The 18127-nt window shown below is 41.7% G+C and overlaps 1 protein-coding gene across 3 annotated transcripts in view; it reads right to left on the reverse strand.

The window, feature by feature from the left end:
* Positions 1-18127, reverse strand: part of bzw2 (basic leucine zipper and W2 domains 2) — a 76094-nt gene that overhangs the window by 19544 nt on the left and 38423 nt on the right. For all 3 annotated transcript variants that reach the window (XM_087987104.1, XM_087987105.1, XM_087987106.1), the window contains 4 exons: positions 17885-18061; positions 11726-11829; positions 10829-10894; positions 7049-7184 (listed from right to left, as the gene is read on the reverse strand). In XM_087987104.1, the coding sequence (XP_087843230.1) occupies positions 7049-7184; positions 10829-10894; positions 11726-11829; positions 17885-18061 (483 nt within the window). The remainder of the gene's footprint in view (positions 1-7048; positions 7185-10828; positions 10895-11725; positions 11830-17884; positions 18062-18127) is intronic.

Below are 18127 nucleotides of genomic sequence, written 5' to 3' on the forward strand. Positions count from 1 at the left end.
AGGCTTTCTATAGGTATGTCAGGAATAAAAGAATGACTAGGGTAGGAATAGGTCCAGTCAAGGATAGTAGTGGGAAGTTGCATGTGGAGGCTGAAGAGATTGGGGAGACACTGAATGAATACTTTTCATCAGTATTCAATCAGGAACAGGACATTGTTGTCAATGTGAGTACTGAGTCACAATTAAGTAGAATGGATGGCTTTGAGGTATGTAGAGAAGAGGTGTTGGAAATTCTGGAAAGGGTGAAAATAGGGGCCTGATGGCATTTATCCTAGGATTCTTTGGGAAGCAAGGGAGGAGATTGCAGAGCCATTGGCCTTGATTTTTATGTCCTCGCTGTCTACAGGAGTAGTGCCAGAAGATTGGAGGCTAGCAAATGTGGTTCCCTTGTTCAAGAAGGGGAGTAGGGATAACCCTAGTAACTATAGGCCGGTGAGTCTCACTTCTGTTGTGGGCAAAATCTTAGAGAGAATTGTAAGGGATAGGATTTATGAACATCTGGATAGGAATAATGTGATCAAGGATAGTCAGCATGGTTTTGTGAAGGGCAGGTCGTGCCTCACAAACCTTATTGAATTCTTTGAGAAGGTGACTAAGGAGGTGGACGAGGGGAAAGCGGTAGATGTGGTGTATATGGATTTTAGTAAGGCGTTTGATAAGGCTCCCCATGGTAGACTACTGCAAAAAATATGGAGGTATGGCATTGAGGGTGAGTTGGAGGTTTGGATTAGGAGTTGGCTGGCTGGAAGAAGACAGAGGGTAGTAGTTGATGGCAAAGGTTCATCTTGGAGTGCCGTCACTAGCGGTGTTCCGCAAGGATCTGTTTTGGGACCATTGCTGTTTGTCATTTTTATAAATGACCTGGAGGAGGGGTTAGAAGGTTGGGTGAGCAAGTTTGCGGATGATACGAAAGTCGGAGGAGTTGTAGACAGTGAGGAAGGATGTGGCAGGTTACAGCGGGATATAGATAAGCTGCAGAACTGGGCAGAAAGGTGGCAAATGGAGTTCAATGTAGCTAAGTGTGAGGTGATTCACTTTGGTAAGAGTAATAAAAAGATGGGGTACTGGGCTAACGGTCGGATACTTGGTAGTGTGGATGAGCAGAGGGATCTTGGTGTCCATGTACACAAATCTTTGAAAGTTGCCACCCAGGTAAATAGTGCGGTGAAGAAGGCATATGGCGTACTGGCTTTTATTGGTAGAGGAATTGAGTTCCGGAGTACTGAGGTCATGTTGCAGTTGTATAAGACTCTGGTACGGCCGCATCTGGAGTACTGTGTGCAGTTTTGGTCGCCATACTATAGGAAGGATGTGGAGGCACTGGAACGGGTGCAGAGGAGGTTTACCAGGATGTTGCCTGGTATGGTAGAAAGATCGTATGAGGAAAGGCTGAGGCACTTGGGGTTGTTTTCATTGGAGAAAAGAAGGTTTACGGGTGACTTGATAGAGGTGTACAAGATGATTAGGGGTTTAGATAGGGTCGACAGTGAGAATCTTTTTCCACGTATGGAGTCAGCTATTACAAGGGGGCATAGCTTTAAATTAAGGGGGGGTAGGTATAGGACAGATGTTAGGGGTAGGTTCTTTACTCAGCGAGTCGTGAGTTCATGGAATGCCCTGCCAGTAGCAGTGGTGGACTCTCCCTCATTATGGGCATTTAAGCGGGCATTGGATAGGCATATGGAGGATAGTGGGCTAGTGTAGGTTAGGTGGGCTTGGATCAGCGCAACATCGAGGGCCGAAGGGCCTGTACTGCGCTGTATTCTTCTATGTTCTATGTAATTCTCATGCATGTCTGTTTGGCTTGTCCTAGGACGGAGGTGTTGTCCCAGTCGAAGTGGTGTCCTTCCTCATCTGTATGTTGGGATACTAGTGAGAGGAGGTCATGTCGTTTTGTGGCTAGCTGATGTTCATGTATCCTGGTGGTTAGTTTTCTGTCGGTTTGTCTAATGTAGTGTTTGTTACAGTTCTTGCACGGTATTTTGTAAATGACATTAGTTTTGCTTGTTGTCTGTATAAGGTCTTTCAAGTTCATTAACTGCTGTTTTAGTGTGTTGATGGGTTTGTGGGCTACTATGATGCCAAGGGATCTGAGTAGTCTGCCAGTCATTTCTGAAATGTCTTTGATGTAGAGGAGAGTGGCTAGGGTTGCTGGATGTATTTTGTCTGCTTGTTTGGGTTTGTTGCTGAGAAATCGGCAGACTGTGTTCATTGGGTGCCCATTCTTTTTGATTATATTGTATGGGTGATTTTCCTCTGCGCTGCAGTGTGTGGTGGCTCATTGAAATAATGTTCTGATGCAGCTTCTTTTGTGAATGTTAGGGTGATTGCTTCTGTAGTTCAATATTTGGTCCGTATGTGTTGTTTTTCCTGTAGACGCTGGTTTGAAGTTCCCCATTGACTGTTTGCTCTGTGACATCTAGGAATGGCAGTTTGTTGTTATTTTCCTCCTTTTTAGTAAATTTTATGTCAGTAAGGGTATTAATAATGGCTGGAACTGTTTTCCCTGCATCATCAGAGGCCGAGCGGTGACCTTATCAAAGGTTTATAAAATCATGAGAGGCATGGATAGGATAAATAGACAAGGTCTTTTCCCAGGGGTGGGCGAGTCCAGAACTAGAGGGCATAGGCTTACGGTGAGAGGGGCAAGATTTAAAAGGGACCCAAGGGGCAACGTTTTCATGCAGAAGGTGGTGCAAGAATGGAAGTACCAGAGGTAGTGGTGGCTGGTGCAACTGCAATATTTAAAAAGGAATCTGGATGGGTATATTAATAAGAAAGGTTTAGAGGGATATGGGCCAAATGCTGACAAATGGGACTAGATTAATTTAGGATATGTGGTCGGCGTGGACAAGTTGGACTGAAGGGTCTGTTTCCATGCTGTACATTTCTATGATTCCAAATGGTCTCTGCCTCATTTCTATGCCACTACCAATTTGTTTCTCTCCAGTGGTTAAATGAGGCAAATTACAGACTTGCAGTTTAGAGCAGGCGACAGCAACTCACTGATTGCTTGTCCAAGCCTTCGGCCAATTTGATCTTCACCACAATCTTCCTGCACGTCCCTCTGACAGGATCCTTTTGCATGCTTCATCCACACATCACCAGCCTCACCACATCGCTTTCAGTCCAGCTCCCATACCAGTTCAGCCTTTCAAGACTTAGAAAGGCCCATGACTTGAGGACATCTGCCTTGATGCTTTCAGAGCATGGACACAGACACATCTTATGCATCGACACAGGATGCACCTTGTGAAATTTGCCTACGTCCTCCTTCCTACCTCGGTTAGTGGAACCAGTGTGGACCATAACTTCAGACTGCTCACTTCCCATAGAAAGATGGGAACGACGGGAACCACCGCGTGACACCTTAAGCTTGGGACCAGGGAGGCAGTACACCATTCTGGAGTTATATTCACTGCCACAAATGTCTGACAGATTCCCAATGAAATCCCCTATAACCACTGCTCTCTTTCTTTTGTCTGTTCTCCCCGTCCCACCGCATGCAGAGTCACCAATGGTGCCATGGGCTTGGCACTGTCTGCACTCGCCAGACGAACTATCACCCACACCAGTTCAGTATGGAATGCCAACTGGCCAACAGGATGGGAACTCCTTCATCACCAGCACATTTCTCCAAAAACTGCTTGGTAGCCCCCATTCCACCTCAGCCTGTACACTTCTAATCGGTGGTGTGATTCCTTCTCAACAGGCGCTATTCACATAATTCTCTGCCTTGTGGATGCGTAGTGATACCAATTGCTGCTTAAGGAGTGTGCTGCCTTTCTAGTGCCAGGGTTAAGGATGCCAGGGAGTGGTTGCAGGTCATACTTTGACAGGAGGGGAGCAGTCAGAGATTGTGGTCCACATTGACATAGGTAGGAAGAGGGATGTAGGCAGATTTCATGGAGTTATGAAATAAATTTTAAAAATCCTCAAGGGAAGTAATCTCAGGATTACTCCATGCCACATGCTAGTAAGCATTAGAACAAGGGAATCAAGCAAATGGACACTTGGCTGGAGAAATGGTGTTGGACAGACAGCACTTCTCAAACATCTAGACCAGTTCCGGGGCAAGAGAGACCTGCACAAGCTGAACGGGTTACATTTTAACAGGACTCTGACTGCTATCCTTTCGAGGAATTTGCTAATACTGTTGGGATTGGTTCAAACTAGAAAGGCTGCAAGGGACACTAGAAGACAAGAAACAAAAGCCAATCGGAGTCTGCTTTGAATGCGGAATAATGTTGAAAAGACAAACTTTAGGGCACTCTGCCTGAAAGCATACAACATTTGCAACAAGCTAATTTGTTTAGCTTTCAAAAATTGCTATTACAGAAACATAGCTGCTTGGCGACCATGACCAGAAACTGCATGTTCAAGGATTTTCAACCTTTAGGAAAGACAGACAAAAAGGAAAAGGAAGTGAAGTTGTACTGATAATAAGGGCTGGGATCAGTACGTTCGTCAGGAAACATCTCAGAATGGAAGAACACTATGTGGAATATGTGGAAGGAAGACAGTATAGAGCAGTAGACATTGGCTGGACTTATTTATAGGTTACTAATATTCATGGCAGTTTAGGGCATGGTATTAAATCAGAAAATGAGAGGAGCATGTAACATGGACAACATAGTGATCATAGGTAACTTCAATCTACAAATGGACTAGGTAAACCAATTGAGCACGACAAAGCTGTGGAGAATGCGTTTCTGGAGTACTTTCAAAATGGTTCTCCAAAGCAGCTTTGATAAGTATGGCATTGGAAAAGCACAACAGGTCAGACAGCATCCAAGGAGCAGGGGAAATGAACGTTTCAGGCATAATCCCTTCAGTTTATGCCCAAAATGTCGATTCTCCTGCTCCTTTGATGCTGCCTGACCTGCTGTGTTTTTCTAGCGCCATACTTTTCAATTTTGATCTCCAGCATTTGCAGTCCTCACTTCCTCCTAATCTCTCAGTAGGATACTGAACAGCCAAATATTGGGGAACTGCATTATAGTGCAATAATTTGGACGTTGTGACCAAACATAACATGTGAACATTTAGAGATGATAGAAAGCTAAGCAGGCATGTGCTCTAAAGAAGTTGTCAAATATTTTCAGGTGGATTTGAATAGATGCAGAAATCGGAGAAGAATATGATAGATGGAATATAATGTAGGAAAATGAAGTTTTCCACTTCAGTAGGGAGAGCAAATGTACCGTATTTCCTAAATGGTGAGAGCTTGGAAAGTGTATATGTGAAAAGGGATTTGTGGGTCCTTGTGAGAAGTGACTGAAAGCCAACATGTGAGTGTAGCAAGCAATTAAGAAGGTTAATTGAATATTAGTATCACAAGAGGAACTGATTACAGGTGCTTTGATGTCTCACTGCAATTCTTTCAGATCATGGTTAGATTACACCTGTAGTACTGTGTGCAGTTTTGGTCTTCTTACCTCAGGAAAGATACTATTGTGTTTGAGGCTGTGCAATAAAGGCTTATTCCTGGGATAGCAGGACTGCCTTAAGATAGATTGGGCAAACTGAGCCTGTATTCTCCAGAATTTCAAATAAGGGGAGGTGACCTCACTGAAACTTAAAAAAATGCTTGAAAAGGATCAGCAAGATAGTTACAGATAAGATATTTCTCCCTGGTTGGGGAATTTAGAAACAGGAGATTCAATTTAGAAATAAGGGGAGTAATTTAGGACCAAAATGAGGAGAATTGTTTCTCCAAATGGGCTGTGAAAGCTCAGTCTTTGAGTATGTTTGAAGTCCAGATTGCTAAATGTTTGATCATCAGGTGGCTTAAAGGGTTTATGGAATAATGTAACTAAATGCCATTGAAGTGTTCAACCAATGGAACAGACTCAATGGACTGAATTGCCTAATCCTGATCCTATATTTTTACTGTGAAATGTCTAATGCTGGTGACAAATATAACCCACAGTCTTGGATTGTGATTCTTGGGAAATTGAAGTATAATGTTGACTACAATATCTAGAAATTCAAAATAAAAAGTATGGACATTAAATATACAATGAAGGGAGGCCTTTCCTATCAGCACTGGTGAAATTATACTTTTAATGGCAATAAACTATATTTTCGTCTTTGAACGGGACAGCAGCTCAACAAAATTAAAATTTGAAATAATCATTATGATTATTGGTTAATAATGGTCTCCAAGTGACTATGACAGACTGCAGTTGAGATTGTGATTCTGGAAAAACACAGATCAGACAGCATTTGAGGATCAGGAGACTCGATGAATTGGGCAAAAGGCCTTAATCAGGAATGAGACTGTGGTGCCGAGGGGGTGGAGAGATGAATGGGAGAGGGTGGGGTGAAGGTAGCTGAGTGCACGATAGGTAGATGGAGGTGGGGTTATGGTGATTGGTTGGAGAGAGGGTGGAGCGGATAGGTGAGAAGGAAGATGGACAAGTAGGACAGGTCATGAGGGTGATGCCAAGTTGGAAGGTTAGAACTGGGATAAGACTGCATTTCTTCACACAACTCCATATTTATGACTTTATAGCCCATTTCTGTACAATTCAGGTGATAAAGAAACCACAAAATTACAAATACCATTCTGCTTGGGAAAGATTTAAGTTTTTCTGATTTCAGATGACGACTCAATAAAATGAACACAGGCACGTACTGCAGGGGTGCAGCTTCATAAATAGTTTGTTTAAATGAAAGTATTAAAATAACTTTTCTACAAGCGGAATCTATACATGAATGGAGTTGGAGAATGATGAGAAGTTCTAAATATTTTAGATGAAATAATTTGTTAAAAACAAGCAACCAAAAAGATCACTTTTATGACCACCTTAACTTCTTTATTTATAATTACCAAAACTATAATTCTAGTAGGTCAGTAGTAGTAAGAAGCTGGCTGCTGTAACTTTGTTAGCATGCATGGAAGTCTATTTAGTGCTCTTATTTTGAGTTGTACCATTTTTATGTTCATCACCAGACTCCAAACTCAAGTAATTATTTTTCATTTTTAGATACCAACTTTAACTCAAACTACTTTTAGAAAAAAATGAATGTCTTCCAGTATTACCTTCTTTAACCAAGTTATCCGAAAATAGGCTTGTTAAAATCGTAGCTGGGAGTGATCCATTGGCCAAGAGGATACCAGTAAGCGTTGCCAACTTAGTCTGTTCTGAAGCTGAAAATGCTTTTAGGAATAGCAACAGCTGAGAAAGTATAACAAAAATAGATTTTGTAAATGAAGGCAACAATGAGAAATGTTTGATATTACATACACAGGGGAGAGGTCACATTGGATTTGGTACTGGGTAATGAACCTCGCCAGGTGTTAGATTTGGAAGTAGATGAGCACTTTGGTGATAGTTATCACAATTGGGTTATGTTTACTTTAGCGATGGAAAGGGATAGGTACACAGTATACCACAGGGCCAGAGATTTGCCGGGGAAAAGGCAATGATGATGCGATTCGGCGAGATTTAGGATACATGGGGGTGGGGGTGGGGGGGGGGGGGGGGGGGGAGCAGAGGAAACTGCAGAGAATGGTCACAATTGAAATATGGAGCTTATTCAAGGAACAGCTACTGCATGTCCTTGATAAATATGGCCCTGTCAGGCAGGCAGGAAGTGGTCAAGCAAGGGAGCCGTGGTTTACTAAAGAAGTCAAGAGGAAGGCAGCTGCTGATGTTAGGATGAGACATGAAGGCTCAGTTCGAGCACTCAAGAGTTACAGGTTAGCCAGGAAAGACCTAAAGAGAGAGCTAAGAAGAGCCACGAGGGACATGAGAAGTTGTTGGCAGATAGGATCAAGGAAAATCCTAAAGCTTTCTATTGGTATATCAGGAAGAAAAGAATGACTAGAGAAAGATGAGGGCCAATCAAGGAGAGTCGTGGGAAGTTGTGCATGGAGTCCGATGAGACAGGGGAAGCTCTAAATGAATATTTTTCGTCAGTACTCACACAGGAAAAAGACAACATTGTGGAGGAGCATACTGAGAAATAGTCTTTTAGACTAGATGGGATTGAGGTTCACAAGGAGATGGTGTTAGCAATTCTGGTAAGTGTGAAAATAGATAAGAACCCGGAGCTGGATGGGATTCATTTTAGGATCCTCTGGGAAGCCAGAGAGGAGATTGTGGAGTCTTTGGTTTTGATCTTTATGTTGTCATTGTCGACAGGAATAGTGCCAGAAGACTGGAGGATAGCAAACGTTGTTCCCTTGTTCAAGGGGAGTAGAAACAACCCTGGTAATTATAGACCTGTGAGCCTTACTTCGGTTGTGGGTAACATGTTGGAAAAGGTTATAAGAGATAGGATTTATGATCTAGAGAGGGATAAGTTGATTGGGGATAGTCAACACTGTTTCATGTTGGGTAGGTCATGCCTCACAAACCTTATTGAGTTCTTGGAGATGGTGCTGAAACAGGTGGATGAGGATGAAGTGGTTGATGTGGTGTATATGGATTTCAGTAAGGTGTTTGAGAAGGTTCTCCACAGTAGGCTATTGCACAAAATACGGAGGCATGAGATTGAGGGTGATTCGGCAGTTTGGATCAGAAATTGGCTGGCTGTAAGACGACAGAGGGTGGTGGTTGATGGGAAATGTTCATCCTGGAATTCAATTACTAGTGGTGTACCGCAAGGATTTGTTTTGGGGCCACTGCTGTTTGTCATTTTTATAAATGACCTGAATGAGGGTGCAGAAGGATGGGTTAGTAAATTTGCAGATGACACTAAGGTTGGTGGAGCTGTGGATAGTGTTGAAGGATGTTGCAGGTTACAGTGGGACATAGATAAGCTGCAGAGCTGAGCTGAGGGGTGAAAAATGGAGTTTAATGTGGAAAAATGTGAGGTGATTCACTTTGAAAGGAGTAACAGGAATGCAGAGTACTGGGCTAATGGTAAGATTCTTGGTAGTGTAGACGAACAGAGAGAGATAAGTGTCCATGTACTTAGATCCCTGAAAGTTACTACTCGGGTCAATAGGGTTATTAAGTAAGCATACGACGTGTTAGCTTTTATTGGTAGAGGGATTGAGTTTCAGAGCCACGAGGTCATGCTGCAGCTGTACAAAACTCTGGTGTGGCTACACTTAGTGCACTGCATACACTTCTGGTCACTGCATTACAGGAAGGATGTAGAAGCTTTGGAAAGGGCTCCAAGGAGATTTACTAGAATGTTCGTTGATATTGGAGGGAAGGTCTTATGAGGAAAGGCTGAAGGACTTGAGGATGTTTTCATAAAAGAGGTGGTGGTTGAGAGGCAACTTAATTGAGACAGAAGATAATCAGAGGGTTAGATAGGATGGACAATGAGAGCCTTTTTCCTTGGATGGTGATGGCTAGCACAAGGAGACATAGATTTACATTGAGGGGTGATAGATATAGGATAGTCAGAGGTAAAGTTTCTTTACTCAGTAGTAAGGGTGTGGAATGCACTGCTTGCAATAGTAGTGGACTCACCAACTTTAAGGGCTTTAAATGGCCATCGGATAAACATATGGATGAAAATGGAATAGTTTAGGATAGATAGGCTTCAGATTGGCTCCACAGGTCAGTGCAACATCGAGGGCTGAAGGGCTCATATTGTGCTGTTATGTTTTATGGTCTACTTTACACTTATTTTGCACTTTCATATTCATCCATTTATTTTATCGACAAGGTTTCACGCTTTCATGCCTATGGATCTTGGATGTGCAGATATAGTTAAAATTGAGAACAATATGAAACAGACTGCTAATTCACTTTCACTTGTTTTACATATTGCAAATTGAAGTCTGCACAATCTACTTTATGATAATGATCTTAGTTAACACAATATAGATTTACTAAGTACTTTAATGACTTTATGCATCCAAAAGTACTGCTTTATAACCACCCTTGAAAAAGTCATTGCTGTTTCAATATCTTTATTCTCTTTCCAAGTTCTCATATTTATTCTAAAGAATGCTCTCTCACATGTACATATTCTCCACAAGAGTTCTTACGATTTGAGGCTGTAACTTCACCAGAAAGCTTGTTCACAGCATTGTTTCTGGTGTTCTTTAGAAAGTCTGGCAGAAACTGCCTGGTGGGAATTCCAGCTCATTATCTTTTACAAAAAAAACTGAGCAAAAAGATGACCTAAATAAAAATATGCTTTTGCAAAGTAGAGACCTGTATTCAGCTTCCCCTCTGATTTTTTTATGAACTATTCACTTCACATTTAGTATATGATAGCAAGTCCCAGAGTACTCTCATTCATACTTAGCTACCTTATTTTGAACCCCTCCCCCACCCCATCTTTGAAGCTAAGGTACTACATTCACTCCAAACACATTTTTGCCCCCTCTCAACAGATATTCTCAAGTCAGTCGATCTCCCCATGTGTCTTGAAGTCACCTGAAACGGGTTGTAAAATGGTCCATTCCACAATGCTGCCTTCTTCACAAGTGAGCAGTGGCAGATTACTGCCCTGCGAAGACCCTCAAAAGCTGAACCTTGATCCTGTCCTCACCTGACATCCATGTGTGCAGACTTACAGCAAGTACCACTTGACAGCAATTAAAAGCAAATCTCCCGCTCAGTCCAGAGGTTTTGAAACCAATTGTGGTGCCTCAACTGCTAACCCAGTGGAATTCAGCTAACTCAGCAGTGACAGTGGATGGAACCTCAGATATTACAGTTTGCATGATTAGCTCTATATCAACCTCACAGGCTTGATTAAAAGGTTTCTAGCATTATGATGGATGAACTCATTAACTTTATTCTTTTTCAATATGCCAAAGTTGGAAAGAAAGTTGTGACAATTTTCAGTCTCGGAGATTCTGAAGAGATTATGCAGAGTCGAGTTTGATTTGCTAGGAAAAAAGTACCTTCTTAATTGAATCTTCAAATGCTTTTTCCAGATATTTGTAACGCCTGATAAGCTTATTGAAGACCTAAAGGAAAAGCAAAAACAAAAATTAACATCTCTGAATGTTCAGCCCAATGTTGAAATTAAATTTATAATTTTTTTAAATCTCAAGATTAAAAAAACTACCTCGTATTTAACTATATTGTCAGCCCCTATTCCTGTCTATATATACCAAGGCAGATTATGTGGAAGATTTTACATTGGTGGATGTGGTTCTCTGACCCTACAAGTGGCACAATTATGGGATAGATTGGAGGAAGTAATGCTCAGCCACAAAATGCAGTACAGTCATACTTCATATCAGCATCAACAATGTTACTGAATAGAAGGAGCTGCAGGCAGCTTTGCAAAAGCATAGATTAAAAGAAGAAAAATCTTTTTCACTAGCTATAGGTGGACTGTGATGGAAGACATCACTCTAAACTGCAATCATGAAACTGTATTTCTGGCAGCACAGACATGACCACTTTCAAACTGACATGTTGTCCAAACTGGGACGAGGTGACCAAAGTTGAAATGGTAGCTGGCAATCCTTTCTTCTTGTTGACTGGCTCAGTCTCTTCATTGAAATGTCAGTTACGGCCATTTATGAAATAAACTTACTGCACTGGGAGCTGCACTGAATGCAAAATGTATTCTTTTTTAATTAAGAAAAAAAGGATAGGTTTGCTTTTATCCCTGAACTAATTCATTGCAATAAATGAAGCGACATTTAAGTTGATAAATGGTATTTTTAATGCGTGTTGCCTGATAGAAGTTATGTTGCAAGGCTTCAGACTGGAATCTGTTGGTATTACCCAAAATAGGTGTTAAGCTGGTGCCTGCTTCACAGCCATGTGCCAAAGCACATACTCACCTGAGCATAGTTTCGGATGATTTGTTGATCCTCAGTGGCACCAAACACACAGTATTCAGTCACCTTGGTGCTGTCTCCATCATCAATACGTGTTCCGCCTGGGGCTACAAGATGGGAATAAACATAACTTTGTTTCAAGAGTGTCACACACTAATCACTGCCAGTCACATCTTTGAAATTCATAACAGTATTCAAGTCTCCTTCATATCATAGATTAACTGTTTTAAAAAGTTGTGTATTTGAACAATCTTACATAAACTGTCCAACTGTGTTTCCATTTGGAGTCTTTCCAAATTCTGCACATTTTATAAGGCGGAACAAATTCAGCAACTAAACTCACCAACATTAGCAGCTTCATCCCAATTTATTCCAGCAATTTGCATAGCACTCTTTAAACAGTAAAATGTTCCCAAGTGCTTCCTAGGAGTGTAAACAGACCACAAGAAATGGTACAAAGCTAAAAAGGGTATACCAGAGCAGAACTGTTAACTTAATAGAACGCAGAACAGGCTCTTCAGCCCTCGATGTTGCACCGACCTGTGAACTATTCTCCTACACTATCCCAAAATCATCCATGTGCTAATCTAAGGATTGTTTAAATCTCCCCAATGTGGCTGAGTTGACTACATTAGCAGGTAGGGCATTCCACACCCTTACCACACTCTGCGTAAAGAATCTGCCTCTGATATCCATCTTAAATCTATCACCCCTCAATTTGTAGTTATGCCACCTCGTACACGCTGACGTCATCATCCTAGGAAAAAGACTTTCACTATCTACCCTAATCCTCTGATCATTTTGTATGTCTCTATCAAATCCCCTCTTAGCCTCCTTCTTGCCAATGAGAGCAGGTTCAAGTCTCTCAGCCTTTCCTCATAAGACCTCCCCCCCCAGACCAGGTAACATCCTGGTAAATCTCCTCTGCACCTTTTCCAATGCTTCCACATCCTTTCAGAAATACGGGGACCAGAACTGTACACAATATTCCAAGTGCGGCCGCACCAGCGTTTTGTATAGTTGCAACATGATATTACGGCTCAGAAACTCAATCCCTCTACGAATGAAACCTAATACTGTATACAGCACTATCCACTTGGGTGGCAACTTTCAGCAATCTATGTACATGGACTCCAAGATCCCTCTGCACACCCACACTACCAAGAATCTTTCCATTAACCCAGTACTCTGCCTTCCGGTTATACTTTCCGAAGTGTATCACCTCACATTTAGCTGCATTGAACTCCATTTGCCACCCCTCAGCCCAATTCTGCAGTTTATCCAAGTCCCCCTGCAACCTGTAATATTCTTCCACACTGTCCACTACTCCACTGACTTTAGTGTCGCCTGCAAATTTACTAATCCATCCGCCTATGCCTGCGTCCAAGTCATTTATAATCATAGAAGTGGGTTTTAAGGAGCATCTTAAAAAGAGGAGGTTTTGAGAAGGCATTCAAGTGTACAGTTGCCTAGGTAACCACACATTGTCACCAATAATGGAGCAAATCTCAGGGAGGAGGAAAAAGGCCAAGATTGCAAGAATGTGCATACTTGAGCATTGTAGGGCTGACCAAGTTTGAGAGATAGGGAGGTCAAAGGCATGCAGAGATGAGAACACAGGGATGGAAATTTAAACTTCAAAGTGTTGAAAGGCCAGGAAGAAATACTCATCAACAAACAATGGTGACAAGTGAACTTGACTTGTTATGGACATAGTCTTGCATTAATTCAAGTTACAGATGATGGGTGGTCAGACAGGAAACATTGAAAAGTTGAGTCTAGAAATAATGAAGCCACAGTGAGGATTTTAGCTGAAGAGGACTTTCAGCAATCATGGAGACAAATGATATTACAGAAATGGACATGGTGGTATTGTTGATTGACAGGACAGGGAGTTCAAAGATGAGCCAAAAAGGTAAAGAAGGAAGACCAAAGTTGTTGACTGTCATTAGGCAAAGGGAAGCATTAGAACAAGTCTCTGACCTTGTACATGGTGCCTGACAACACACAATGCAAAGGAAGGATCATAGGTATCGGATCCAATGTATCGGATCCTGCACATCTATGCCCCTAACACCATTCCAGCAATTATACTGAAAATGCTCCAGGCTGTGAACGGGAGCTGGTTATCATCAATATATGTGCAGAATCTAATATTTTGGTTTTCAATATGTTGTTGTCAAAGCCAGTATCTAAGTGAGGGGCCCAAAGATAAATCATTGGAGTGTTCAAAGTTTGTGCGAAGATTTGTAGCTCGGGTGCTCGTTGTTGTGGTTCTGTTCGCCGAGCTGGAAGTTTTTGTTGCAAACGTTTTGTCCCCTGGCTAGGCGACATCATCAGTGCTTGGGAGCCTCCTGCGAAGCGCTTCTTTGATGTTTCCTCCGGTGTTTATAGTGGTCTGTCCCTGCCGCTTCCGGTTATCAGTTTCAGCTGTCCGCTGTAGTGGTTGGTATATTGGGTCCAGGTCGATGTGTTTGTTGATGGAGTTTGTGGATGAATGCCATGCCTCTAGGAATTCCCTGGCTGTTCTCTGTCTGGCTTGCCCTATGATAGTAGTCTTGTCCCAGTCGAATTCATGTTGCTTGTTGTCTGCGTGTGTGGCTACTAAGGATAGCTAGTCGTGTCGTTTCGTGGCTAGTTGATGTTCATGCATGGTATTTGTTACACTACATTCGTCTTGCTCATGTTGGGTATCGGGTCCTTCGTTCTGGTGAGTTGTTGTCTGAGCGTGGCTGTTGGTTTGTGTGCCGTTATGAGTCCTAGGGGTCGCAGTAGTCTGGCTGTCAGTTCAGAGATGCTCCTGATGTATGGTAGTGTGGCTAGTCCTTTTGGTTGTGGTATGTCCTCGTTCCGTGGTCTTTCTCTTAGGCATCTGTTGATGAAGTTGCGCGGGTATCCGCTTTTGGCGAATACCTTGTATAGGTGTTCCTCTTCTTTTTGCAGTTCTGGTGTACTGCAGTGTGTTGTGGCCCTTTTGAATAGTGTCCTGATGCAGCTTCATTTGTGTGTGTTGGGATGGTTACTTTCATAGTTTAGGACTTGGTCTGTGTGTGTGGCTTTCTTGTATACCCTTGTATATAGGACAAACAGGAAGACAGCTAACAATCCGCATACATGAACATCAACTAGCCACGAAACGACACGACCAGCTATCCTTAGTAGCCACACACGCAGACAACAAGCAACATGAATTCGACTGGGACAACACTACTATCATAGGGCAAGCCAGACAGAGAACAGCCAGGGAATTCCTAGAGGCATGGCATTCATCCACAAACTCCATCAACAAACACATCGACCTGGACCCAATATACCAACCACTACAGCGGACAGCTGAAACTGATAACCGGAAGCGGCAGGGACAGACCACTATAAACACCGGAGGAAACATCAAAGAAGCGCTTCGCAGGAGGCTCCCAAGCACTGATGATGTCGCCTAGCCAGGGGACAAAACGTTTGCAACAAAAACTTCCAGCTCGGCGAACAGAACCACAATAAATTATTGGAGAATCAGGGAGCAACGTTCACTCTAAGCTGTGCAGTTGCTGCTTCAAGAAACTCCACAGGCCAGTGTGCCAGCGCTTTTCCTGGTTTCAGAAGTCACTGTCATGCATCAATTTCAAAGAAGTGAAAATTAGAGACAATGTATTGGAGAGGTGATTGAGGGAGCAGACATTTTATGGCTACATCTGAACAGTTAGGAACAAAGTGATGGTGAGCAGTCTCACTCAGCTGCAGAATGGAGGTATAATGCAAGAGGGGGATAATATAGTTCGCTAACGCAAAATCCTTAGGTCAAGGATCAGGAAAGTACACCACACTCAGACATGGAAACTCATTTGTGTTTTGAGTAGAACCATTTCAGTATTGTGGAAGAGACTGAAGGCACTCAAGATATTTGACATCAGCCAGGATAAAGCATGCCACTTGATTTGCACAAACATTCACTGCGTCCACCACCAACCCTCAGTAGCAGCAGTGGGTACCATTGACAAGATGCATGCACTAATTCAAAGATCCTTAGACAGCAACTTCCAAACCCTTGGCTACCAACACCAAGAAAGGCAAGGGCAGATACATGGGGACACAACAAGCTACGTATTTCCCTCCAAGCCACTTGCCATCCAGACTTGAAAAAGCTTTCCCTTCCTTCAAAATCACAAAATAATCACAAATCAAGGTACAACTCATGAAGTCCTTTGTCTTGTGCTTCCTGCCCACGGTCTCTCCATTTCATCTCACCACTAGTGGGCATGCCTTCAGGAGATATAGTTTTACATTCTGAAATTTTCTCCATAAAAACTCACCATCTTTCCATCTGCGATCCTCCTTTAAAATACATAGTAAAATCCATTTCTGATTACTTTTGTAAGACTAGTAGGAAAAACATAACTAACTTAATCATGCAATGTCAAAATATGGCAATTAATGAAATACATATTAAACTCAACTGTAAGCAAGGAGACTTTAGTATTTTAATATCATGTGACTCTGCTTAGCTTCATTTGGTGGTGAACAAAATGAAGGTAACACATTCGTGGGTTTCAAAAATTATAGGACAAATACCAAAAGCCCCTTTTTAGCTCATTTCCATTACATAGAGCCACAATGGAACAATGCGCAACCTTCTTTGAGCTTATTAATTCCTTATTGGGCAGCAGAGGAAGGAATCTGGAGAGCTGGGAGAAGAGAAGACAACATACCAGTTTTGTTTTAATGTGAAGCGTTGAAGAGAAACAATTAGATTTAACTAAATTGAGTCTTCATATGACTTTGTAACAAGTTTGTAACTGTATAGTCCTTAAAAATTTTATTCCTCAACATTGTTTCGATTGAATGCATAAGGATGTCTCACAACTTCAGTCTTGACACATTCTATACAATTTGTTTGTAATAGTACCTTGTAATCATCTGTATGAGTTTCAAATAGTTTTGAAGTTTTAGGCAACTTTTCCACCATCCCTGGTCTTAAAATAAATTAAGAAACTCATTCCAGGCATCCACAACCACAGAGGTAAAACTATCACTTAATAAACTGCCTCTAAAAGCAAATGGTTGAGCATTTGATCTAATGGGGATCTTGTGCCAATAAGAAAGAAAAACTAGCCAGTGTTAAGTGTAAGTGATGGATTCTTAGCAATTAAGCAAAAACAGTCAGTCAATGAGCTCAGTATCAATCATGGGGGCCTGAAAACATGTGTTACTCGATCTCAAATCAATTATCAAATAAGATATCAAAAAAAATTCACGTGTCTTAGTTTAATGTCTTTAATGACTCATTACTAACAATAATGAAGAGAATGGGTGCATGGATAATTGAAACATTAAAGAATCAGTCAGGAGATAGTGGGAGATGATATTATTAGCCATCACCCTTAAGAATCAGATTGATCACTTATCCCTGAAATCATTTTGAAATGAATCTTGCCTTACCTAGGCCGATTAGAACGTAATATCGATGATCGTGCTGTGGGTTATGGCTGGACAGAGCTAACAAGCAATGGTTTAGAGCAATCGAGGTACACACTAAGTTTAAAATTGGAATTAGTGAAGCCTCTTCTCCAATCAGAAGATCCCAAAGGTGTTGGAGAGAGACCAGAGACAGAGTACTGACCCCACATCCTAAGTTGCACTGAAAGACAAGAGCATCGTTGGTACGTCGGTAAAATCACTACCTTGCTTTAAAGAAAGAGTTATATTATGACTTCAGTAAAGTTTCTTCAGTTACCTCATCAGACTGACTTCTGCTGCCTTAATGATTCAGGTTTCAAATGGACAATCATGGCAAATCATTCAGTTTTCATACACCTCTGAAATGCCTTGGGATATTTTTCTATACTAAATAAATGAAGTTATTCTTGTGGCAGCTGGGACAGCTTATTTAAAAACTGCTCGACAAAATATTTTCATTTGCTACCAGTATTTTGAATGAATGCTTCGTTGGTTTAAAGCATGACTTCTTTTTAAAAAAAAAATCATCTGGGAGTAAAAAATACCCATTAGAACACAAAGCAATTATCAAAACATACAAGCTTTTAGATTCTTGTCTGAATCAGTGAATAAGTCGGTGTGGTTTTAGACAAAATCCCTTAACATTTATATTAAAGTGACATTTTTCTTGTTACTTACTGGTCTATTAAAGAAAGTTGAATCCATATTTACCGAGCATGCTCCCAGCTATCAATATATCAAACAGTGTGTCTGCATAACGACGGTAATCTAGTCTCGATCCTGTAACATCCAGAAACTTGGAAACCGCTTCAAGGTCATTCCCAGCCTCATTGAGACCTTGAATGATTGTGTCTCTGAAGACTGTTGGTTCGAACTTCTCCTTTTCATCTGCATTAGAGATAGCATTGCAGTCACACACACACCTCCAGTCTTCCCAGATTACAATTATGCAAT

This window comes from Chiloscyllium plagiosum, unplaced genomic scaffold (genome assembly GCF_037043375.1).
Source record: "Chiloscyllium plagiosum isolate Xiang-an unplaced genomic scaffold, Cpla_swu_hap1 HiC_scaffold_5, whole genome shotgun sequence".
NCBI classification, from domain to species: Eukaryota; Metazoa; Chordata; class Chondrichthyes; order Orectolobiformes; family Hemiscylliidae; genus Chiloscyllium; species Chiloscyllium plagiosum.